We start from the raw sequence: 27741 nt of genomic DNA, 5'->3' as shown, positions 1-27741 counted from the left end.
ACTACTGACAATTATTCCAGCGTGTAGATAATATTGTCACTATCATTAAAGTCTTAAAGTGAGTACACACACTACACAATATATTGTTAACAATATGCACATAACAATATTGTTAACAATATATTGTGCATATTGTCTTGAATATATATGCACTATAATGTTAACAATGTGCGCTCCTATAGGTTATTAAATGATAATTGGATGGTGCTTTAGGGGCTGTCCACAGTAGTAAGCCACAAATGTAAAGTCCTATGGAGAAGCTTGATGTTCCAGAGTATTTGTTTCCAGATTGTAAGTCATATGTGTACCAAGTTTTGTGTGAATTGCTGCAGTCATTCAAGAGTTATGGTATCTCCTGATATACTCTGTGCTGCTGTCACACCTCTAAGGGTGTAATTTTGAATTTTTTGTGTTTTAATGCACTCATATGTAAAATTTCACGATCTTTGCTTGTAAACTGTGGGTTTGAATAGAAGGAGAGAAGGACACATTTTCACTTTTATATATTAGATAAACAAAACTAGACTGAAATTTCACAATAAACCACATGGATTTGTGGGACTGAGAAAGCAGCATCTGCAGTGTGCAGGCATCTGCGCAAGACAATTATATTAACTGTATGGATCAGGCTGGGCGAATTGCAGACCAGATTTCAAGCACCTTTGGTTGGACAACAGCTGTTTCTGCTCTTGGCATGGGCTCTCATAAAAACAGAAGCAGAAAAATAGATTTTCAACATTTTATTAATGTACAATATACCTATCATTGGCATTTGATATAATATGGTATTGTGTAAAATTCTCATAAATAGTCTTAAATAAACTTTCTCAATACAGAATTAGGAAACATGTAGGACACCTTTAGCTGTACACACAGTTTACAGTTCCTCCTCCTCCTGGAAAAGGTATCTCAGTAAGAACAAAGAACTCAGATGTACTGTACTCCCCATTTGTTCCGGGTTACTTCGTAACACTTTCTCTTCTCTTCATAGATTGTTCAATTGATGTTGTAGTAGGTTTTGACATTTCCACCATCACCGGTGTTGGAAAATTATTCCATGGTCAACATCTTCTTGAAGACAACATTGCAGAAATCTTAAACAGCCTTATGAATGTCAGAAGTACAAGCTGCAACCATGGTTTAAAGCCTCAAATAAGTGTAGCCTTCCACAGAACACATGCTTCTCATTTCCAAGTCTACAGCCCCAATATAGCTCAGAACCTAGTGCAAAGTTTCGTCTCAGGTCCTTCTTATCTCAACTCATCTGTTCTTCATTCTATGTGGAATACATTTCACAGTAAAAATACAGAAAGAGCAAAAGTATGTATTGGCCATTGCTACAAATTTACCAATCCGTAATGCTGAGCGTATGCATCATTTTTAATGGCTCTTGTTATGCGTTGTAGATGCTGCTTGTTTTTACTGATGGCCTAGATGAAAATGTGGAAAAACTTAAGCAAACCGCAGGAGATCTTCGAAGTCAAGGTACATATCTATCATGGCATACTGTATATTAACACTCAATAGTGAGATCTGTCTATTAGTTCTGAGGAACGAGAGGCTAAAAATATTAGTTCTGTGAATTTCAGAAAACAGGGCACTCATTTATGTATGAGGTTAGAAGTAAATGCACACTGATGACGATGATGATGATGATGATGATGACTGGTTCATTGGGAACTTATAGATACTGCCCCGATCTTTAATAATTTAATTTAAAAACCATCATTCACACTAGATATTGTGCTAAATTTAATGCCGTCCGAACTTGGCGGCTGTGCGGAATTCCGGGCCGAAACTCGGACATTGTTTTAAAGGAACAATCACTTACAAATCATGGGTTTGCCTTGTAAAAAATTGCCCCTTTAAAAAACTGTCTGAGTTCAGTGGCATCCCACATGGCCGCCAAACTTGAACAACATTACTTTTGGCCCAAAATCTTTGTCTTCTTCCCCCGGTTGCATATTGCAAAATAATCACTGTTGAATCGATAAATGCTTCTGCCATGACTCTACTGAGAATATCCATTTGGTGATTAGTTCCATATAAGGCCCCTCCATGCAAGTTTGTTGAAATACATTGAATTTATGCTCTGCGTTTGTCATTGCTAATGCACTAAAATCATTCATATGTCTTTCAGGTTTAGATGCTTTAGTTACTGTTGCTTTGGAAGGAACAAAACACTACAATGACATAAAATATATAGAATTTGGCAGAGGCATGGAATACAATGAGCAGATGAATATTGGGATGTCGGATATTGGAGTTAGACTGGCAAAACAAATGGTGGGTTTAACACCATCATAAACCACATATGTTACATTCATGGCAGGGACACGCAACATTTTCAAGGGCCACATTGGGGTAGATATTACTCATTTGAGAGGTTTTCAGCAATTTGCTTAGACATGATAAACACATACAGATGTATCCACATACAGCTATCCTCATTTGTGACTCATAGTGCCATTTGATGCACGAGACCTTGCGACAAAGCTGCGACATGCATTTCAGCAGAGATTCTTTAACAAGATATGTGTTTTAGTCGCACCCGGTAATGTCACAAAATGACAGTGCCCATGTACACTGGGGCTAGCGACGTAAACACTAACCCATGTAAACAAACAAACACTTTGTATCATTGGAGGAAGTTTATCAATGCTTGGAGATAGGTAAAGTGGAGCCAGATAACATACCAATCAATCAGCTTCTGACATTTTTCTAGCACAGCTTGTAAAAAGACAGAAGCTGACTGGTTGGTTCTTTACCTCTGTAACTATACTGTATCTCTCTCCACCATTTGATAAATCTCACCCATTGGGTGAAATGTAATAGGAAGAGAGAATCAGAAAGTTAGAGATGTGGTAAGAAATCTCTATTTTTTTTAAAGCGGCATTGATTTTGAAGTGTAAATGATTGGCGCTTTGAATAAACTGGAGACTTCTTACCAAATCTCTCACTTTCTGATTCCACTTGCCCCCAGGTGCACCGCCCAAATGCTGTCCCGCATGGATCTCAGCTGTTCTGCCTGCCCCCCGGCACACCTCCTGTAGCGCTGTCCCAGCCCGGCTTCCAGCCATCTGTCTGCTCTCCCGGCTGAGCACTGTGCACCAGCCAGGCTTGATGCTGCACCAGCCAGGCTCCCTGCCGCAACCCTCGCCCCGACCATGCAGGTAATTATGTGGGGTGGCCGGGCTTTTTTTTATTAGGGAAGCCAATCCCAGGATTTCTGGAATCCCGGGATTGAGCATTTTTCGATCCCGAATTCTGGGATTGAAAAAATGCCCCAAGATTGGCATCCCTAGTATCAAGTTTTCTAAAAAGTGAAGAAAAGGACAAGTGTAGAAGTTGCCCTTAGCAAACGATCAGCTTAATCAAGTACATTCTGTAAAATGATAGGTAAAAGCTGATTGGTTGCTACAGAAGTCATGTCTAGGAGATCCTCCACTTTCACAGCATGGTACTTGATGTTAAATCCAGAGGGACAAATATAGTACCATGTGGTGCACTGTATGCAGCTGCATAGCTACATGCTGTGCTTCTGCGGAAGCATGAAGAATTCATTATCAAATGTGGTGTTATTACAGGGTTTCCTACCCTCCCGGAATGTCTGGAAGGGTCCCGAAAATTGGGTCCCCCTCCCGGCCTCCTGGAATGGTTTCTCGGGGACCCCCACTCCCCCCTCGTACCGCACTGTTTAAATAAAGGGATATGCCGCTCTCCGTCTCACATCATTTAGCCCCGCTCCCTCCGCGGTGATCTGCAAATCGTGTAATTTCCATAATGGGGGCAGGGCTTAATGACATCACTCTCCTCAAGCCCCGTCCCGACCTTCTGCTGCAAGTCTCCTCTCCGGGCTTCTCCCGGAGAAGAGATTAAAAAGTCGTCAACCCTGTGTTATTGTTCGTAGCACATTGCCACAGTTCCCATATCCAACCTCATATGTATTTTCATACAAACTTTGATTTATATGATATAGAAAAAATCCCAAAACTTTGACTTTGATTGCTGAGAGTATGTCTGATTATCATAAGCACGCACTTTATTTCTTTTTGTCATTTCTAATAAGTAATACAATTTTTCAGTCCCGTGTTGCTGAGAAAACCTGTTGCTGTGTGTTCTGTACATGCCTCGGAATAAAAGGTATACCTGGACCATACGGACCAATAGGAAAAAAGGTACAGCAATAAATTTTGTGTAATGAGTTTTATACTTGCTTACTGACGATTGTTAAGGTAGTCCCCTCACTGCCCTGGAAGAGTAGGCAGCTCACCTGCATCCTCCCCACTTCCTAGTTTAAGGTGCAGGATTGTATTTTACTCACTGGCATTCGCATGACGGGAGCGGGCTTAATGACTGGATTTGGATGTTTGTAGCTCCAGCCCCTCAGATATACCATACCTCCCAACTTTGGAAGTTCAGCAGGCGGGACGCTGACATTTTCGGGGGCGTGGCCTAATTTGGGGCGTGGTCTATACTTGCGGCTCTCCCGCGAGGTCACGCCCCCATTTTGCAGCTATGGGGGCATGACCCAGAGGCTCTGTGAGCCTCTAGCCATGCCCCCAGCCCCCTGGGACACTGCCGCCCGCGGGTGGGACAGCAGGACAGGCCCTGACAATCGGGACTGTCCCAATAAAATCGGGACTGTTGGGAGGTATGGATATACTATCTGCCTGCTTGTATTGCTCAAATTTTTTAGTGATGTGTGAACTACCTACGAAATCTAAATATAGTTGTCTCAACTCTGAAGCCATTTATAATACTAGCTGATTCATATCAAGTAGAGAAAAGAATTACAGTATTAAGGAAAGGGAAAACATGGCCTGCCATCTCAGATGTTGCTTTTGTTACATTCTTTCTAATAACTGTCTATTACAGTGCACAGCCAGGTCAGACCGCATTCATACTCCAGGCTGGACATGGCATATTGGCAGGTGGATTCTTCACAGACTGCACACATGTGCAATCTGTCTCTCCTGACATCATTTCTAAATGCCAGTCATCCGACTCTCTGTATACCTAAAAGGGGTCAGGGTCAGATTTCCTGGTAAACACCACATAGGGCCTAATTCAGGTGGACCTGTTAGCAAGGCTGCAATTTTTGCAGAGGAACTAAACCACACTGCACTGCAGGTGGGGCAGATGTAATATTTGCAGAGAGAGTTAGATTTGGGGGATTTATTTTGTTTCTGTGCAGGTTAAATATTGGCTGCTTTTCTTCTTACACTGCAATTTAGATTTATGCTTGAATACACCTCGACCAAATCTAACTATCTGCACATGTTACATCTGCCCCACCTGCAGTGCAGCATAGTTTTGTCCATCTTCAAAATTTCAGCCTTGCTAACGGGTCAGAATCAGGCCTGTTGGTGTCCGGTTTGACCCTGATAGCTATCAGGGTGAGATTCCCGGGTAACATGACCCAGATCATTTTAATCTGACCGTTTCCCAACAAACCTTAGTTAAAAGTTTGTTGTAAAATGAAAATTTCTTGTTTCAACTTCACAGCTCCAATGTTGCCATTGCTTCCCTGTGCAATATCAGTGTTAGCATGGCATCAGTTGCTGGATAGGGAAATACTGTATATGCTCATTATTATAGGTGTACCTGCATGGATCTTGGTGATTTTTGTTGCTTTGCATAAAATAATATAAGCTATGCCATTAATGTGGAACACTCTGTACATTAGTTAATGCTCCAACAGCACTGCAGATACCAAGCAATCCAGTACAGCAGTATTGGTGCATACACACTGGATGATTTTGTTCTCCCGGATGAATGATATAGCGCATATACACTGAACAATAGAACAATAAAGTTATATATTTAACAACATTGTACAGGGCTGTCATCGAGTCCTCCCACCGAGCCTGCAGTCTTTGATGATATGTCAAATTGAGCTGCATGCACATACAAGGAGGTGTGGGGGGAGGGGGGGGATTGGGACCATTAAGGTAGTGTGTGTGCATCATCATTGTTTGAAACATACATACCGGAAACATACTGTACATACTGGTTGATATTTTCAATTATCTCACTCAGAAGGGACAAAATGAGCAATATTGTTTAAAAAATCGCCCACTGCATTCGCATTAATTCTGCTGAGTGAAATAAGATATTACCTGCACTCAAATTGTACTTCTGTAATCTTTCATCCAGGGATTGACTGGGAGAAGTGGAAATAAAGGACATGATGGAGAACAGGGTGAGGAGGTAAGTTGCTCTCTGCCAGTACAAAGTACTATAAAATAAAATTTGTCTGAGGAAAGAGTAGCATATTAATGATACAAGTTTACTAATTCCATAAAAGCTTTTGGGACAAGAAGTCTCCTTCAAACATACAACCAATAAGGTTAAAGCTATCATCTTATGGAATGCACTAGATATCTCTATAAATCTCTGCCTTAGCCTCTAACAATCTTCATTAAAGTGCATATATATATGTTTTATATATACGGCCAAGGGCAAAAGTTTTGAGAATATAAATATTTCACAAAGTCTGCTGCCACATTATTTATGATGGCAATTTGCATATACTACAGAATGCCATGGAGAGTGATCAGATGAAATGAGGGCTTCACAGGGAACGATATTGCTGCTAGTTAGATTGCCCCTCAATCAGCCATTTATCAGATCATCAAGAACTTCAAGGAGAGAGGTTCAATAGTTGCTAATAGGCTTCAGGGTGCCCAAGAATGTCCAGCAAGCACCAGGAACGTCTCCTAAAGTTGATTTAGCTGTGGGATCGAGCACCACCAATGCAGAGCTTGCTCAGAAATGGCGGCAGGCAGGTGTTAGTGAGTTGAAAACTTTTGATCGGTGGCCAGATGTCAAGAAAGGCAGCAAAGAAGCCATTCCCTCCAGAGAAAACATAAGGGACAGACTGTTATTCTGCAAAAGGTACAAGGATTGGACCTTTGAGGGCTAGGGAAAAGTCATTTTTTTCTGATGAATTCCCTTTCAGATTGTTTGGTACATCTGGAAAAACAATAGTCCTGTCTTGTGTCATGCTAACAGTAAAGTATCCAGAAATCATTCATGTGTGGGGTTGCGTCTCATCCAAGGGAGTAGGCTGACTCAATTTTTTTTCTAAGAACACAACCTTGATTAAAGAATGGTACCAAAACATCCTCATGAGCAGCTTCTCCCACCCATCCAGGAACAGTTTGGTGCGGAACAATGCCTTGTCCAGCATGAGAGCAATAAGTGGCTCAGGGAACAAAACATCAACATTGGGTCCATGACCAGGAAACACCCTAGACCAGTGATGACTAACCTTGACACTCCAGCTGTTGTTGAACTACACATTCCAGCATGCCCTGCTACAGTTTTACTATTTGGCCACGCTAAAACTGATGCAGGGCATTCTGGGATGTGTAGTTTAACAACAGCTGGAGTGTCAAGGTTAGCCATCCTGCCCTAGACCTTAATCAAACTAAGAATGTATGGTCAATCCTTAAAATGAGCAAACAAAAACTCACAAGTTCTTACAAACTCCAAGCACTGATTAGGTGAGAGAGGGTGGCGATCAGTCAGTATTTGGCCCAGAAGTTGGTTGACACCATGCCAGGGCAAATTGCAGAGGTCTTAAAAAAAGAAGGGTCAACACTGCAAGTATCTCTTTCCATAAAAGCCTTTGACATGAAATGCTTGTAATTTTACCTCAGTATACCATACTAAAAGGTCTAGAAACACAGAGGCAACAAACTTTGTGAAAACCAATACTCATTATTTTGGCCATGTCTGTGTATATATATATATATATATATATATATATATATATATATATATACACACTCACAGTCAAAATAACGGCAATGACATAGCTGTTATTGCCGTTATTTTGACCGTGAGTGCCGCCGTGAGTGTGTCTATATGTACCCGCCGACTAGACGGGGATCTATTGGAACACACCAGGCAAGCTATATCTAGGGCTATAGGAGTGCCGGCCAGAAGACCTGTATATACATATATATATATATATATATATATATATATATATATATATATATATACACACACACACACACACAACAATACTAACACTACCAAGAGCTATGATAGTGTGTGTGGTCCTTGAATTTTCCTACATGTCTCATCGGGGTTTCATCAGTGAGTATAGAATAGGTGACCCATGCCCCCTGATGAATTCTTCTAAATCTATTCCTTTTTTCATTAAAATCCATGAAAATATGTATAATCTTTAAAGATAAACGTTGAATCATATAAACACTTTTTAATACAGACTTTTTCTTTTTTTTTTACTATATCAACAATTAAAATGATATATTTACTAAGTATCAATAACAGCAATTAAATGCTGAAGTGTGAAAAAGGGGCATGATGTTTTATAATGTCTAATAGTATTTACTATTCACATATTACAGTTCTTGGTTACAGATTACAGAGATCAACAAACCAAGATCACCTCAGTTGATAGGTTGAACACATTTACCACTGACAAATACTGGACTGTCCGACTTTTGGTAGTCTTCCCTTTTTAATTGATATTATTGTTGGTTGGCTCTAACATATTGATATACCTATCTCAGTAGTGCATATGCATTATATATGATGTGAAATGGCCTCATTCAGTCCCAAACACTCAAGTTCTTCAGCATAATATTTTTTTTGCTCGCTATTTTTAAGGGTGATGGAGGAATGCGTGGTGCAAAAGGTGAGGCTGGTCATAAAGGATGTCCAGGAATCAAAGGCTTTAAGGTAACATTGTAACACTGAAGTATTTTGCAACTAAGTTATGTGATCTTCTGTCTTGTATTGGCCCTATTTCCTAAATGTATAACTTACTAAATATTCAGCAATTTAATTTATGCTAAACATTCATATTGCCAATTATATTGCTATTGAATTGGATATCTCCTTTTACCCCCACAAAAATTAAAGATCCTTTATTGCATCAGGAGGACAATCAGTAGAACAGACTTCCGCTAAAGAACAGCAATTGACATAGGGGGTGAGATTTAATAGGATGAGAGATTCAGAAAGTGAGAGATTTGGTGAGAAATCTCCAGTTTTTTTTAAAGCGGCAATCATTTACACTGCTAAACCAGTTTGATTTTGCAGTGTAAATGATTGCCGCTTTAAAAAAACTGGAGATTTCTCACCAAATCTCTCATTTTCTGAATCTCTCATCCCATTAAATCTCACCCCTGGGGTCGGAAGTAATGCCGTGTGGGATATCAGCCGGACTTGGAGGATTTTTAAAAGGGGCAGTCATTTACAAGGAAAAAACATGCCTTGTAAATGATTGCCCCTTTAAAAAACACTCTGGGATAAATTTACTAATATGGGAGTTCTATAAAAGATGGGATGTTGCCCTTAACAATCAATTACATTCTATTTATTATGTTACAGAAGGTGCTAAATAATTAAGTAGATTCTGATTGATTGCTATGGGCATCCTGTATGGTCACTGGATTTGCACTGGATTACTTCTGGTCTGACCTCTCACCACTAGATTCACATATTGTGGAGAGAAGCTTGTGATTTCCTATAGAAGCCTATGGGCATCTTTTCCTGGTGCTGTTTGAGGGATCTGTCAAAGATCCCTCTTAGCATGCCCGGCATCTGGCGCCATTACTCTGCATTGCAAAGGACAGCTTTTATTGGTAGAGCTGTCCTTTGCATTAATAATTGCATATGTTAGTGCATCTGCGATTATTAACAATGCGGTAAACGGCGAATGGCGGTGGTAAAATACCGCAAATGTTTGTGCATCTCCCCCATAATCTTTATGGGATGGTAAACCAAAGGTAATATAACACACAACGCTTCCTGGGATTCTTCAGATTTAAAGGCTGTTTATCAAAGAAGGCTCTACATTAGTAGATCCAATCATAACTTGTGTACTAGGTCCACTGAAACCACAAAAACATTCCATCAACTTAATAAAAAATTGTTGTCAGCACCCATACGTAACTGATCTGAATATTCACCAGACTGATTCTGTAGTCTTTTATTTTTTAAGTTGACTCCCATTGGTGTAGGAACAATAATGTCTAGAGAAAATCTTCCTGAAAATTACTGTGTACCAGACTCATGTTTTGCTCCTGACTCCTCTTCTGTATCTGAGTCTGTGACTCTTGCTTGTTATACCATTGTTGAACCTACTCTCATGCCTCTGACATCATGCCACGTTTGACCATTCAATACCATGGATACAGTTTGCCATGCTATAGTACCACAACATCTTATTTCCCAGATCACAACCTTAAAGGGCCAGCAAATTTGGGTTCCTTGCAACAAAGCTCATATCTTGGGGGAATTACTGGTGAAGACAACAAGGAGTCACTTCAACTTTTAACTACACTTTTAACCGGTCATATACTGTGTGTACTCTATGTATTCTGATCATTTAAAAACTACTGACCCTTATTAATAAATATTGTTATAAAATGAAGACCATGTTTTACATGATGGAGGTCACATGGAAGGAAAAATGATTAGATGTTGAAAATTGTGAATAGCAATGCATCAATGCTTTGATAATAATTGTAATAATAATAAAAATAATAACAATGATATTAATAAATATGATTTCACATGCCTAATCATGTTGTCAATTTACCAGGGGAACAGAGGAGCTACAGGAAATACGGTATGTGTTCTCATCCCACCTTTTGTCCATACAAGTCTATGGCTTTCAAATTAATAACTTCTGCTGAAAATTGCTGAATTTCTTCTAGAGATTATTTACTTTGTCCTCTCTAGTAATGTTTTCTCATCAGTACAGATTAGGGCTGGTTTATTTCACAGTTCCCTAAATCAGCATAACACCTTTGACCTTTGGCAATAATTCAAGGATTTTTTTCCATTGCCAACATGAAAAGACTAGTGCTAATTACAGTTTCCATTGAAATTCAATTTCCTGAAATTTCTGAAAAACACTAATATGATATGTATAACTGTACCTCTTAGTGTGAATATAAGGAAATGAGTCACTTAGAAGCCATGTGAGCAGAGATTGAAATAAAGCAACATATTAGGCTTCTGATAAAACTGTGGGTTAAAAAACAATGGATATACACCATAAGTATGAGCAGGTGCCCAAGCAAGGGGTATATGACTTCCCTCAGGACATAGACTACTTGCTTCCCTCCCCCCAAGAAATAGAGTGGTGCCCACCCCTCTCCCTATAACACAGGATTCTCCCCATTCACATGCATTCCAGTCATAGACTGTTTTATATTGGTCATCTTGATTTAAAAAAGAGACTGCTTCTTCACTAAAAGTGCACTCTCCAAATATGCACCCAGGGCAAATGAGCGTGTGCTGTTAGTGCAAACTTGGTGCAAAATGATACTCTGCATTCAGGGTACAAAGCCATCCTGACCATCACAATCTGGCAGCATCTTCCTGGCTGTCAAAATTCTGATACATTATGGTGAGTATTGTGATCCTAACCCACAGCTCCTAGAACCCAACCCTAACCATCCTCTTCAGCAGTAACTCTAACTGTTTCCTCCTACAGCCTAACCCAAACCATCCCCTTCAGCAGCCTTACCCTAACTGTTTCCTCCTACAGCCTAACCCTAACCATCCCCTTCAGCAGCCATACTCTAACTGTTCTCTCTTGCACCCTAACCATCCACTTCAGAAGTCTTACTCTAACTTATCCCTCTTACAGCCTAACACTAACCATCCCCTTCAGGAGCCTTACTCTATCTGTCCCCTCCTACAGCCTAACCTTAAACCTAACCAAAATACTCACCGTCACGATTTTGCCAGTCATCGTGACTGTCGGGATGGTAACAGCGAGGATCTTGACTACATGCCTTACTGTATGTGTTTTACATAAAGCTGCAGGATGAAGACAGAGAATGACCAACCTAGAAATGATTGTTATTTTGTGTTGTAGAATGAAAATGGAGAGTCTGGTCTTGATGGTTTATCGGGAGAGCAGGTTGAGTATCTCTTCTATTCATATACATGTGTTGTTAGTTTTATTATAATCCCCTCTGTGTAGAAGCTGTCTAATTCATTTGAATTTGTATTACTGTATGTTCACTTTAGGGAAATCCTGGATTACCAGGAAGTAAAGGAGAGAAGGGAGAACATGGAGAAGCAGTAAGACATTTTTGGTTTCTATAATGTGATTGGTGGGAATGGGGGCGATGGTGTATTATATGTGCAACTGCTGAAACACATAGTAACAGAGAATCTGACGGCAGATAAGAACCACGTGGAACATCTGTCTCTATTTGTATCAACTATCATTAGAATGTTATAATGTGCTTAATGCATAGGGTGACTGGTCTACTATATGTGCAATATGCCTATCATTAGTATGTTATATAATGTGCTTAATGCAGAGGGTGACTGGTCTACTATATGTGCAATATGCCTATCATTAGTATGTTATATAATGTGCTTAATGCAGAGGGTGACTGGTCTACTATATGTGCAATATGCCTATCATTAGTATGTTATATAATGTGCTTAATGCAGAGGGTGACTGGTCTACTATATGTGCAATATGCCTATCATTAGTATGTTATATAATGGGCTTAATGCATAGGGTGACTGGTCTACTATATGTGCAATATGCCTATCATTAGTATGTTATATAATGTGCTTAATGCAGAGGGTGACTGGTCTATTATATGTGCAGTATGCCTATCGTTAGTATGTTGGTTAGTGGATGGTTTCCACTTGTTTGTTTTAAATTAAACTACTTAACATTTAGCCACAACACTCCAAGCCAAGGATTTGAACGTAAATGTAGCACCCTTCTTATTCCATAGGTGCTATAATGTTTGTGTTTCTAAGTAGTAATCATGTACAAGTGAAAAACAAGGTTCCCCATGAGAGAAAATGGGAGAGAAATTAGGCTGAAGACACTGAACACTGGACCAACACGTGTTGGGGAGGGAGACAATCCTGTTCTTCAGCCTTATAATGATAAATATCACTTCACCAATATTTAATCATTTTTGTAAATGTGCCCTTATTTTGATTCATTTTTATAACAGGGTAGTCCTGGACTAAGGGGCACTCCAGGAGATCGAGGGAATAAAGGTCACAAAGGCAACAGCGTAAGTGTATCCATCTTTGTTATTGCTTGTGGTTTGTAGATAACCTAACTTTAATGGGGCCTACACACGTAGCGACATATGCCAGTGACTAAGCAATGCTAGATCGCTCAGAATGCTCCGGAAGATCGCTCAGCACACAGCGATGCAACAGCGATGTGCTAAGCGATCTGGCAGGGCCAGTGATCTCTGGTGAGAACACTGAAGATCTGACTAGATTCATACTGCATGCAGTATAAATCTAGATGGGCGATAACGATGTGTGGGGCCACGCATTGCTGTCTCTATGGCCCCTACACACGGAGCGATGTTGTGTAATTTTCAATGCGATCTAGTCATATCTAGTCAGATCGCTTAGAAAATGACCCAAAATCGCTCTGTGTAGGCCCCTTAACATTCGGTATGTCAATACATACTGAATACTGCAATACAGATGTGTATTAATAGATTACTTTAAAACTGTAAAAATAGTAACTGTATAATATATCTTTATGGAATGTATTTTGTTTGTAACTAATATATAAGCTTTACTTACAGGGAGAGCCTGGAACTCCAAGTACTGTTGCTGGCCCCAAAGGTTTCAAAGGAGATCCTGGGAATGAGGTGAAATTCTAATTTTGGTCATTATTTTCTTTAGTTGTAAGCTAGTGCTACATAAGTGATACTCCATTAAGCTGTCAACTAACTTATAGAAAATAAACAGTGCAGCCTTCGGGCTACAGATAACATTATCAAGGGTCCATAACTTCCAGTAAACCCCTACTAATTAATCTTTCCGCCTCCCGAAATAATACGCCTTAAGTGTAGAATCTGGATAAGTGTGAGGAGGAGAACATTAGGATACAGAAGGAAAAACTTTTACGGAATTATGGAATTTATTTTTTTTGTATAGAGAAGATTCAATACATATAGTACATGTACAAAATACAATATATAAACCACACAACATCGTAATAAAGCAAAAAAAAAAACTGAGTTCAGAAAGGCTAAGTAAACAGACATAAAAAGAATCAAATACATATATTAGATTGTGGTAGGTCTAGGCCATCTCCAAATCGATAGTCCCAAATAAGGACATAGGGTACTAAGGTTGAACAATATCGAGGGAAATCGGGGTGTCTTGCATGCAAATACGAGTCTCATACCAAAGTGTGTTCCGGAAGCATCACCATATCTGATCCTTTATTGCATGGGGTTGTGTATCAATGTAACTTTCCCATGTATTATAGAATTTTTCAGTAGATACATCTTTTCGTAAAGATGCCTGCAACCACTCCATTTTATATTTTAAAATATGGTGTAATTTATTAAGGAAAGGGGGAAATGGAGGGGCATGCAGGGGTGATACTGGTGAATTACTGACCATAACTGAATTATTCATAAAGCAACATAGGCTTCCAAGTTCCTATTATACTCACAGGCACTGTGGGGCCACATTAGGTTAATAGATTGCTTAGTATCTATAATGAGTGAACTGTTTATCACTTTCCCCTAAACCCCTGCTGCTGTTTATTATTGTACAAATCACTTATCACACCATTCATATTTCCCCAATATACCAGCAAGTACCTACAGTGATCTCACAATCACTAATGAATGAAGTCTAACAAAGACTGGAACTCTAATCCTAATTATCCATAACATATTCTTCAAGGGATTCCTTACATTACTTTTTATTAAAATAATGTAATTATGCTATTATAATAATGTTTTCCTTTTCTTTGTTTCTAGGGTAACCCTGGACAAGAAGGAATTCCAGGAGAAGATGGTGATAAAGGAATTGGAGTAAGATTATAAAACATATATGTTATAACGCCTAATGGAAATACTGTATTATGGATATTAGAGGTCACAGAAAAGTTACTGGATCATTATAAGACTACCATGTTATGTAGTAGTCTTGTGGTAGAGTTGTGGTAGAGTTGACTGATGTTGTGGGATTTCACAATCCTTTCGTTTATCGAATGACTGGGCATGACGTAGGGATTGTAGCGAGCATGTGCAAATGACAGAAATAGCATATTGGCCTAATCACGATCCCTTTAATTTGACTTTAAGGGAGACAGCATTGGGGGTGAAAATTATTTTTGGGAGTGTGAGGAAAAAACCGTAGGCATGCCCAGTGCCCAGGTGTTTTGAGGGAGGGATGTCAGTTACCGGTCAGTCCGGTAATTAAGACCAGCGTTTGGAGTCCGGAGGGGTGGAATCCCCGGACTATACAGTACAATGTCCGGGAATAGCTGCCTATTCCCAGACATTGGGCCTTATTCTGGTTGGAGCGGCCGGGCCGTACGCGTACGTCCCGGGTTTTTTATGATCTGCGCATGCGTAAATTCGCTAATGCGCAGGCGCGAACACTCACCAACGCTTACGGACGGGTCTCTACGTGCGAAAAAACCTGTACGCGAGTGTACGGGTATTGGGGGCGGCATAGGGGCGTGAAGAGGGGAGCGGCCGAAATAATGAGGGAAAATGGGCGTAAATATGGGCGTACACGGGGGTGTGCACCAAAAATGAGCGGTGCTACTACCGCACGATCGACTAAGGCACCGTTCATTTCGGACACAAAACAGGCGGCCGCCAACCGCCATCTCAAACCACCCCTACAGATACCGCATGCCAGCGTGCGCCTGAGTTTGCTAATTAACGCTGATTCCTACTCAAACACATACACCTGAATGTAATAAGCAATGCTGCAGTCTATTAAGTCCAAACCATGATTTCACTACCTGCAAGCCACACACAGCACTCAAACACATTGGAAGCTTATCATTCTATACTTCTCGACATTTAAAGGTTTGTTTAATTTAAGGTAAGAATCTTTTTAAGACCTGCTTATATATGCTAAGGTAGCTATTTGTTAAACAGTTAGACACATTCACTACGTGCTTTCATAGACTTTACACAGTAGCACACTCAATCTACACAAGTCGACATGTGTCAACGTGTTCACTCTAATACAAACATAGGTTTTGTATTTATGATACAGTAACATAAACCACATCTAACACCTACAAAGGATGTTTCAGCAATGTTTTAAGATCATGACCACTATTTTGCACATTAATTAATTCAATCAATTAATTAATTTTCATAATTATAGTTGAAAGGCAAGATTTGCAGGTCCATATATATGAAGGGTATGTCAGCGCACACGGACGTACGCTCACTCTCACGAGCGGTGACATAAGCTGACTTTTCTATTGTAAACAATAGGGACCCGTCCGTGCAAGCTGGCGTACGCTCAAATCTCCGCAAGAAGGCGGTGGGAAGACGGACGAGAGACGTCCGTAAACGGCGGCGTACGCTCAGTTGTACGCCTGTTGTCGGAGTGCAAGGGCTGGGCCGTCCGCGTACGTTGCCGTACGCTCATTTGTACGCCACTCCCCTTCTACGGTATTTCTGCCCGTACGTAAGCGGCTGATTTGTGGGTGGACCTAACCCTAAGGGCCGCGTACGGCTAGCGTACGTTAATGGCGAACGTACGCACGTTTGGCCGCTCCGATCAGAATAAGGCCCATCGTATAGTCCGGAATCGCCACCCCTCTGGAATCCGGTCTTAATTAAAGGACTATCCGGAGTAATCCCGGATGGGTGGTGATAACCCTAGCGCTGGCCTCGATCAGCAGAGTCGCAGAATTACCGAAGGTTCAGGCTTACATTTGCACAGACTGGGAAAATAATTTGATGGTTTGTGAATAGCATGCAGGGAAATAGCGAATAGTGATATTTTTGCAATTCACTTGCACATCTGCACACGGCAGGTTTTCTTTCTCTCTGGGCGGCAGATGTCTACTTGCAATCATCTGCATGTTTGCAGTCAGTAACCTATCCCATGCTGTAAACATCCGACCAATGACTATAAATCACTTGGCAGAAATGTAAAAGGCTGTTTCAAAAAATCCCTTGTATTCTTTTTGAGAGTTCTTATGATCAGACAGAAAACTAATATTGATATTTTTAATGAACCATTTCTTTATTCCAGAGTGTTCCTGGCAGAAGAGGCTTACCTGGACCACTGGTATGCTTTTACATGGCGGTGCCCGCCTCTCTCTCTCTCTCTCTCTCTCTCTCTCTCTCTCTCTCTCTCTCTCTCTCTCTCTCTCTCTCTCTCTCTCTCTCTCAGTCTCAGCTAAATGAAATAGCAGCTGAGTTCTGATGATGTGGGACTTTTGAGCAAGTATGCCCATTTTATAAAGCAGCAATCATTTAAAAGGCAAAACCAATCTGAATTTGTCTTGTAAATGATTGCTGCTTTAATAAAAAAAAATGGGAGACTTACACAACCATTGGAAGTCAGAGGCCATTACACACCCACACCTGTAATCCTATCTACAGTACATTTGCTTATCACTTCTACTTCACTGTATGTACTGTAAATAACAATAATGATTCACCTGCAGGGTCTCAAAGGTGATGATGGGGAGCCCGGATCTCTGGGCGATCGTGGCTTCAATGGGCCTCAGGTAAAATTGTAATTATTTTAATTTCATATTAGGTTACGAATTCTAGAGATTTAGATTTGGGAGAGGCGTGTCCTAGCTGAAAGCTTAATTGTAGTGTAAAAGTAAAGCTGTCAAACACTTGTGGGCTTCCTGGGAAAGCAGACAGTATTTACCCTGCATGCATAAAAATGTAATGTATTTGTTCTCCTTGGATTGCTACATGGTGTGTCCAGTCGCAGTTACTTGCATTTTTTTACTTTTGCTTTAACTGAAAATCAGGCTCAGGACTTACAGGTATGCCCTCATCCAATTTAGACCTTTTTTTTATTTTAAATAAATAATGTATAAATATTTGGATAGTTTGAAGTCTTTCAACTTAAAGCCTACATCAGTGATTCCTAAACAGGGACACTTGCAGGGATGCCATGGTTTGGTGGCCCAGGACCAAATTAAATAATTTATGTCAATGTAACAGGTATAGCCAGTGCTGGAGGCTGCCAATCAGAAAATGTTTAGAACTTCTTTTTTTTTTTTTAATTAAGTTTTCTTTATTCCAATATTTCATATAAAATACATAATAATTACATATAAAGATAATTACATTTCTTTTTAATACACAAATAAATACATTACCCACCCCTCACCCCGCCTATCCCCCCTTCCACATACAAACAAACATACATTAGGCCTAAACCCCTTTCCCCTTCCTTAATTTCGGCAAATCTCTTCAAAACAACCTAGCTCCTTTGAACTACCTTGGTAGTCCCACTTCTACCCACTTCTGACCATTTAGCCAAATAGTAGCTTATAACCCTGGACATCCTTTTATTTTAGCTTATACCAGTAGAACTAATGTAGACCTTATAAGTGCAGTAACCTACCTATTAAAGTGCGACAATTTATACAATTATTATTATTTTTAATATGTTATTTAAAGTTGGGACCCTTCCCATTACACCATTTGTGTCCTTCATCTACACACTTTCCTTCACGTTGTATAGTCAATACTTAATTTATTCTTTTTCATTCTCTTCGTGTAACATCTAACTAACCCCCTTTTGATTTCATTAATATTGTGGCACACCATACAGTGATGTAACTTGTGATTTCTTATCCCACTCCTCACATTTTATGCACAATTAATATACATTTTGAGAGAAAAAATAAAATAAAAAAGAAAAAGAAAAATATATATATATATATATATATACATTTACTAGCTCACTTATGTGATTATGTGCATTAATTAACTATAACTTTTATTTTATCCTTATCCCTTATATACTTCCTTACTCTATCTACATTGTAAGCTACTGTGTCCCCGATTTCTCATGCCGAGTTACAAACTATAACACACAGCTCTCCCTCATTAACCAACTTTCGGGACACCTATTTTGTAGAACCTTGATTGTTTCCATAGTCCCCAGGTCTTCCAAAATTTGGAATCCGCTCCCTTTGTGGCATATACATACCGCTCATGTTCACAAGTGCTATTAACCAGGTTCAACCACTCAATCGTTTTTGGGCCTGAGGATGCCATCCACTGCCTTGCAATTATTACTTTAGCAATAGCCGACAAGTTCATCACCAATTGCCTCCATTCACGTGCCGGGTTATACTCCTCCCATATCCCCATTACCAAATTTAACTCGTTTAAGGACCCCCGGGGAACTCCCAATATTTCCAATTTAACAATTATCTCGTCCCAAAATTTCTTAATTACGTCGCACTCCCACAGAAGATGCCAAAAGGTGCCCGACTCGGCCCTACATTTGGGACATCTATCAGACTGGACTCCAGCAATTTTTTTCAGTTTAACCGGGGTTATATAGCTCCTGTGCAAAATGTTAAATTGTACTTGCTGGATTCGGATTGATGATGTAGCCTTACCCGGAAGTGACAGTGCCTCCCCCCAATCATTCTCGTCTAGTCCCGGAATATCGGTCAGCCATTTTTCTTTCAGGACCAGCAACTCTTCATTTTGAATATATGAGTTCAGATACCTATACACCTTAGACAATCTTTTCCCGCCGCTCAGTTGCCCGAGGAATTTTTTACATGGCGATTCAACTATATTATCCCTTATCCCACTGCCTTCCTGCATCAAAGCACTTCTGACTTGGAGGAATCTAAAAAACATGTGTCTGGGCAAATCATGCTCCATCTGAAGTTCACTAAATGATCTGATGTTTCCTTCATAATAAAATTGTCCAACCGTGAACACCCCATATTTCCCCCAAGCCGCCCCTCCCTGCTGCTCTTTTAATTCTCTCAGGGCCTCCATGGAAAATATTGATGTATCGGGGTCTATCCCGGTATAATTGAACACTTTACATATCCAATTCCATATCTTCACTGCTTGTGTTATAATTGATGGCTGATTGCCCCGCAGATCCCTAGAGAGCAAACGCTGAAGTGGAGCAAGATCTGCCCCCCCACATTGCATTAATTTAACCAATTCCTCGGTGGCTTCCCCTTCCCGGACCCAGGCACATAAATGAACCAGTTGGGCAGCAATATAATAAATCTTAAAATTTGGAACTGCCAAGCCCCCCTTATCCCTATCTCTACACATCGTGTCCATCTTAATCCTTGAGCGCTTGTTCTGCCAGATAAATGAAAAGAGGATACTGTTGATTTTCTTAAAGTATTCATCCTTAATAAATACCGGAGAATGTTGGAATACATAGAGTAACCTGGGCAGTAATGACATTTTTATTAGATTAACCCTTCCGATTTGTGATAGAGGGAGTTTTATCCAACACCGGCACTTGACCTTAATGTCTTTGATCAGCGGGACAAGATTGTCACCGATGTAATCGGTTGCCCTTTTTGACACAAGTATCCCTAGGTATCTGAACTTTTCCACTGGCTGAAGAGATGGGCCCAATAAGTCTGTGAGGTTTTGGTTTGGGTTCCTAATATACATTAAATGCGATTTTTCCCAATTCATTTTAATCCCCGAGTAATCCCCAAATTCCTGGAGATATTCCATGATTCTGGGGATATCCCGCCCAGGGTCAGAGACACCTACTAGTAAATCATCTGCATATAATGACACCATATTTAATCCCAACCCCATACCCTGCTCTCCTCTATCCAATAATTGTCGCAATGCGCAGGCCAGGGGCTCTATTGCCACCGCAAAGAGCAGGGGGGAGAGGGGACACCCCTGTCTGGTACCCCTAAACAAGGGGAACAGGGGGGACGTGAACCCATTTATCGTCATTCTTGCCCGAGGACTCTTATAAAGCAATGATATCCACTTTATGAACCTGTCTCCAAAACCAAAGGTCCTGAGGACTGTCCACAAATATTCCCACTCAATGGAGTCGAACGCTTTATTAGCGTCAAAAGATGCCACTGCGGCATTAATACTCCCACCTTCTACCATTTGGATATATGAGAGGACCCTTCTCAGATTGATCATTGTCGACTTACCGGCCATGAAGCCGGTTTGGTCGGGATGGATAATGTTGTTAATGATTTTACTCAATCTATTCACTAATATTTTTGCGAATATTTTAGCATCCGACGCAATTAACGAAATCGGCCTGTATGAATCAATCCGAGAAGGGTCCTTCCCACTTTTGGGGATCATTATTATGGATGCCTCTGACATTGAGGGGGATATACTCTCCTCCTCCTCCATTGCTTGAAAGAGTCTTAGCAGCTGTGGTCCCAAAATCTTATCATACTGCTGATAAAGTTCCCCGGGGAGCCCATCTAACCCAGGAGCTTTATTGACCGGTAAAGATTTAATCGCTTCTACCACTTCCACTAGTTCTATGGGGGCGTCGAGAAGTTCTTTCATTTCTGGCGTGAGCCGTGGCATGGTTATTAAACCCAGATAATCCCTAATTTCTTCCTTCCTCTTACCTAATTGAGATTGATATGTTTTGCTGAAATAGGTCACAAAGGCTTGTGCAATCATCGGGGTCTCCTCCACCACCTCCCCCGTCTCTAGTATGATCTTTGGGATAAAATTCGAGGGCCGATCTTGTCTTGCCAAATGTGCAAGCCATTTCCCCGCCCTATCTGCACTCGCGTACCAACGGTGATCCCCAGATATTAACCTTCTGCATGTTATATCTTGTAGATATTCCAGCCATTCCTGTTGAGCCAGCTGCCAGGCGACCCTATCCACTTCAAGATTATTCTTTAGGAATTCCGACTCAAGATTACCCATCCTTGTTTCCAACTCAGTAGCCCTAGCCCGATGCGTTTTTTTTAAGGTTGCGATTTTTTTTATCAGGGCCCCTCTAATGAATGCCTTAAAGGCATCCCACATTATAGTCATTTGGGTGGACCCATTGTTCAATTCAAAAAACTCTGCCATCATATTTTCATTTCCTTCCTGCTCTCCCATTTGCGCCAACCAAAAGGGCTGAAGTTTCCAGTATTTAAAACCCACCTCGCCCTCTAAATCCAGCTGCATCACCACCGGCGAGTGGTCCGAAATACCACGGGCTCTGTACTCTATCTGGGGGATTCTATCAAGGAGACCCTCTGTTACAAAAATCAAATCAATTCTGGAAAAGGCTACATAGGAGGAGGAGAAACACAAGAACTGTTGACGGTCAGGATACTTTGCCCTCCATGGGTCCCACCACCCTATTTCTCTCATGAATTCCGCAAATCTTTTACCTTCCTTAGCCCCTGCATCCTTTGATCTCCTCCAACGATCTAACCCTGGGTCCAGAACCTTATTAAAGTCGCCCACACAGATGACCTGACAGTCTGAAAAAGTATCTGAGAATTCAACCGCCGCTTTGATAATATCATACGAGAAGGGGGGGGGTATATATACTGCAAGGATGCAGATTCTAATATGGTTAATGCTACACTCTACAAAAATAAATCTCCCCGCTGGGTCGATCTTAACCACCCCAGGCTTAAATGCCAAAGATTTTTTAATCAACATAGAAACCCCTCTTGACATAGAGGAGAAAGTGGAGTGATACGCATATCCTATCCACGGGCGTCTTAGGGACATAAGCCTCTCACCTCTCAAATGGGTTTCCTGGAGGCAGATAATATCCGCCCCAAGATCTTTACATTGTTTTAAAACCAAGGATCTTTTAATTCTACAATTTATCCCTCTGACGTTCCATGATAATACCTTAACCATAGTCAGTAGCTGTGATCTCTTTGCCCCCCACCATGGGGGAATACCTCATGTCGCCAAATGTAATCTTTTCCATGGAGCAATAATTAAGGCCAATGTGGGACACACAAACTAACAAACAATTACACACAACACACCCCTCCCCCCTCCCCCACCCTGTATGACCTAACCCCATAGGCATACCTATCCCCCCCCCCCCAAAAAAAAAAAAAAAAGCAAAGAAATTTAACCCACTGTTAACTCACCACTAAATGCACCAACCCTGGGGCAATTAACTAATGGCCTCGAAAAAAAAGAGCCCCTCCCCCCTCCCCGTGCCCGTACTGTCTTTTATTCACTCTTTATCACATTATTCAAATTTAGTATACCCCCCCCCCCCCCCCCCGAGCAACCTGTATCTATCAATTTTTCGCTTACCTAGCCGAGCCAGGATTAAGTATACATACTATATCAATACCAATTTAACCCAGGCATCTATACAAGCTCATATATACATTTCCTTGTTCTTATTCACTGCATGAACCTGCCAATATGAATGTGTCAATAGCCGCCAACCTTAGCATACCTGCAAGCGTATCCGCATACTTTCTTGTCTTCTGCAGAAACTTGCAGACATAAATGCTTCAGTGGCAGACCGCAACAACATACATACAAGCACCTCCACAAACTTTCCTATCTGCTGCAAAGTCATGCAGATATATAAATATATCCCTAGCAACCTTCTATAGCTCTCGCAGATCTTCTCCGCCCCGCCACCTACTCATACGTTAATAAATATGTCTAAAGCGGACTGCTATAGTACACCTACCAAGCATATACAAATACTTTCTTATCCACTGCAGAGTCATGGTGACAATAATGTATATATCTATCAGTCACAGAATACTCTAGCATGTAAGCAACACCCCACATACTACAGCACCAAGCCTGGATCCCAAAGATATAAATATATCAAGAACAGAATAATAAAAGCATGTATACGAATTCATTTCAATTCAATTCAATTCGCCAGCACTTGTTTTCTCCCGGGATACGACGCATCAAGCCAGCTGGCTGCATCGCTTGGCGAAAAGAAGAATTTGGTGCTTCCATCCGCCACAATTCTCAATTTGGATGGATATAGCATAGAATAATTCAGGCCCAAGTCTCTCAGTCTCACTTTGATATCCCTGTACTTTGCGCGCTCTTTCTGGACTTCTATGGGGAAGTCTGGGAAAGTAGCAATGTGCTTTCCATTATGCATAAAGTCAGATTTGTCCCTAGCCAGCCGTAGAATAGAATCCCGGTCCTTATAATGAAGGATTTTGGCTATTAGGGTGCGAGGGGGACCCCCAGGCACCGGGGGGCGACCCGGAATCCGATGGGCTCGTTCTATCGCGAACTGGGCCGAAAAGGCCTCTCTACCAAACATTTGGATTAGCCAGGCCTCTAAGAATTTCTCGGGTTCTTTACCCTCCACCCGCTCCTCGAAGCCAATAAACCGCACGTTATTACGTCTGAGTCTCCCCTCAATGTCAGACACTTTCTGGCGCATATCAGTGAGTTGACCCGACATCGACTTAACCTGGGCTTGTAGGGGAGTAAAAGTGTCCTCCAGCATCGAGACACGGCTCTCCACCTCGGTCACCCTATCACATGTTTTTTGGGCATCTTCCCTGAGTAACATTATGTCTGATTGGACTTTATTGAGCTGTTCCGCAAGTCGGGACTCGCAGTTGTTCACCGCTTCTAACACCTGCTGCAGTGTGACCTCTGGAGCTTGCTGAACACTGCCACTTTTAACTGGAGTAGTCATGGGGGTGTTAGATTGCGAGCTATTCCCTGTCTGGGTCTGGGTCCTAGCAAACTTCTCCAGTCTTGCCGCAGCAGTATTTTGCCCAGTTTTGCCCATGATGCTCTTTGCCCAAAAGGCTACAAAACCCTCAGTCCTGTATTACAGTGTGACCCTCTTCTCCAATTAGCAGCACCAAGGTACAACAAGAAGGATTACTCACTGCTGGCTGGGTCCTTTCTTACTTAGCTGCACTTTGACGCTGTCTGTGTCGCCTTTAGAGTGCGTCGACTCCAAAGTGTCCTTCCTCCAATCTTCCTTCCGGGATCTCAGGTTCTTGCGGAGTCTGTTGCCCAGACCTGTCACTGGCTCTCACCCAGGGGCCTAGGTACCTTCTGCTGGCACCTTCACCCGGCTATACACCAAACACGGATTCACAAAGTCAGCTGGGGAGCCTGCTGCCGACCTTTTAAATTCCCCCAGCGTCTGCCTCTCACACAGCAACTGGGGGTGCCTTTTCCCGCAGCGTCTTCTCCCCTGCCTGCTATTCCCTCAGGAACAGGGGTCTCCTTGCCAGCCCTTCTGCCGTCACTCCCCCGCCGGCAAAACGTCAGCGGCACTTTCTCCGGCTTACTTCAGCCTTCTGTCCCCTCGGCAGCGCGTGCAGGAATTGCACTACTGGGATTTCCGCCGCTCTGCCCAGCGGTCGTCTCTCCAGGCCGCCGTATGCCTGGCAGCGTCCCCGGCCTGTGACGTCGGGGGCTCCGGATTGGACGCCCGGAGCTCACTGATCCGACGCGTCACACCCAGCCACTCGCTGCTCGCACCAGCAGAGGGGGGGAAGACGGGGGATCCACTGCCCCGCTGAACACCGCTGCCCCGCTGAATTCCGCTGCGGGGAAGGTATGCAGTCCTTGTGCCTGGGTCACTCAGTGTTACTCGGCATACAATGTTAGGTTGCCCATGGGGGGGGGAACGAACTTTTCATACAGCCGGCACGAGGAGGCTAGAGCGCGCTCACCTACTCTCCTCCCTCCGTGGCCACGCCCCCGGTCGGTTGTCATGTTTAGAACTTCTTAGTAAGAAACTTTTGGCCTATTGATGCCATGAAAAAATATTGATTTCCCAACTTCGGTTCTCAAAGCACACCAACAGTTCAGGTTTTAAGGATAGCCATACGCACGGGTGAATGAAATAGTACCCCAGTTATTTTGACTTAACCATCTGTGCTCAAGCACAAATGTCCAATAACCTGGACTGTTATGCTGGGTACACACTATACAAAGCGTGTACCCAGTGACATAGCCAGCAAAGGGGAGCCGACATCATCAACATTTGCCATTGCTGGCTGTGATGACTCTCTGATGATGCATGGAAGCACACATTCAGCCACATACTATAAACTATACAATGTGTCCTGTATTTTAGTCCTGGTGTGTACCCAGGGGCTAATGTAGTGGTCTTGGCTCTAGGCTCAACATTATAATTTGTCTCCCGTCATGTCACTTCCCCTTTATATGGGGCATCCTGACCAAGGTTGGGAAACATTGCCGTAGGGCATCATGATCCAAGAAAGTTTTGAAACCATTGTCTTAAATCTTTGCAGTTATTAAAATTGCATTATTAAATTTCTATACTATCTTAGCCTCTACCACCTCTGATGTGAGGCTATTCCACGTATCAACTATCCTTTGATGCCACTTAAAAAGTAGTAGTTATCACAATGTATTTATCGGTTCACGTTCTTTGCTTTGTAACTAAATCTACCTATTATATATTGGCTTTATCCCTTTTCTATTCTATTCTTTGTATCTGATTGGTAAATTCATGCACAGAAGTGAGACCATGTTCTGAATGTGAATGTGATGAATCAGATAAGATAAATTCTTTTGGCAATTACATATGTGGTGTTGTTTTTGTAATGTGCAGGGTGTATCTCTAAATTCTAGCACAGTTTTCTCTTGAGAGCTGCTATACAGGAGTAAATTCCACTTTTTATGTTTAAACAACAGCCTAAAATAAAATTTCCATTTTGCACATTTTGTTCATAGCTATCATGAACTGTATTATAACCTAATATTATAAAGGGTCACATTTCTGGAGTTATTGTGCACCAAGCCCCTCTTACCCAGTCTCCCACAAAGTGGGTGGCCTGGTGGGTTTAATAATTATGCAATTCATACCAGCGTTTGTCACTGACTTTAGTTGCCTTCTCCAGGACTCTCCTAGAGAGGGTTTTAGAAGAGTTGACTTTTCTATAAGGTCAAAGGTTCTTGATGCCAAACCTCAGCCTATACTGTATTTTGAACAGAAATAACTGTGCACCTTCCACTTGTACAATACAGGTTTGGTGTGTCCACCAATTGCATGCGCGGAACAGACACTCCACTCTTTCTCATGATAAATTTAAGACATAAATAAGGCTAAACTTCAAAGCTTTTTTGCATATTTCCATTTAGTAAACCTGGTATTTAGGTTCCTGTTTTCGAACTTATATGGCTACAGGGACTTGTGTAAAATGGAACTTCTCATCTTTCTGTGATGTAAAGATGCTTAAGTATACTTGGCTGAACTGATGCGTAAACATCACTTAACTATGTGCCATTGTTCTCCTACATCTTATTAAATCCCCTAAACTAAAATGTAACCTTAGGAGATATGCTTCATCCTGTAATTTGCACAGTGCTGTGGTTATTAGCAGTTACTGCATGCACGTTAGAAATTACTAAAATATTGAGTAATCACCATATCCCTCCTAAAAACCGGTCCAATGGTGTTGATGAGGACCCAAACAGAATCATTTTTAGTGGTTGCTGATAATGTAAATGCAATAGTCAAGTCAACGTTGACCATTGATTGCTGTAGCAAGCAAATAGATTAGTATTAGTTGTGAGCAGTTCTTATTTTAAAAAGAGGAAAGAACTCTTGGTTGCAGGTTGGCTAGATGAACCTATACGGAATACCAATGTTCTTAAGATATGTCTTTCTATGCAGTGAAGCAGTATGAGTTCTCTTCGCTCGCAGTTCCATGTGGTTGTGGGTAGAGGCATATAGTGATGTGTGACAACCACCATAGAGGACACATTGTTTCATGTCAATAAATAGAAACTGCTGGCCAATAGCGTAACTATAGAGGGTGCAGGAGATGCAGCTGCTATGGGGCCTGGCAGCTTTGGGGGGCCCGAAACGCATTGCCAGTGCACCCTCTAATAAAAAATTATTATTTTATTTTGAATGTCTGCTGCCATGCAGGGTTCTTGGCTCAGCAGTAACAGTGTACTTACTGGGATGGAGGTGGGAAGCAAAACTGCTTGTTCCAAACAATACAGAAGTGTAAGTGCACCT

General features: G+C 41.5%; 1 protein-coding gene across 1 annotated transcript in view; it reads left to right on the top strand.

Annotated features, from left to right (window-relative positions):
* The window catches only part of COL6A6 (collagen type VI alpha 6 chain), a 180645-nt gene that overhangs the window by 100499 nt on the left and 52405 nt on the right, over positions 1-27741 (top strand). Inside the window, exons 12-25 of the mRNA XM_083188611.1 lie at positions 992-1320; positions 1407-1485; positions 2141-2286; positions 4086-4178; positions 6160-6213; positions 8650-8721; positions 10592-10618; positions 11879-11923; positions 12034-12087; positions 12993-13055; positions 13590-13655; positions 14784-14837; positions 17038-17073; positions 17456-17518. Of these exons, the coding sequence (XP_083044737.1) occupies positions 992-1320; positions 1407-1485; positions 2141-2286; positions 4086-4178; positions 6160-6213; positions 8650-8721; positions 10592-10618; positions 11879-11923; positions 12034-12087; positions 12993-13055; positions 13590-13655; positions 14784-14837; positions 17038-17073; positions 17456-17518 (1181 nt within the window). The remainder of the gene's footprint in view (positions 1-991; positions 1321-1406; positions 1486-2140; positions 2287-4085; positions 4179-6159; positions 6214-8649; positions 8722-10591; positions 10619-11878; positions 11924-12033; positions 12088-12992; positions 13056-13589; positions 13656-14783; positions 14838-17037; positions 17074-17455; positions 17519-27741) is intronic.

The sequence above is a fragment of the Crinia signifera genome, chromosome 5 (genome assembly GCF_055691185.1).
Source record: "Crinia signifera chromosome 5, ASM5569118v1, whole genome shotgun sequence".
Lineage (NCBI taxonomy): Eukaryota > Metazoa > Chordata > Amphibia > Anura > Myobatrachidae > Crinia > Crinia signifera.
The sequence above is the reverse complement of the archived record's forward strand: the minus strand, read 5'-3'. Positions and strand labels throughout refer to the sequence as shown.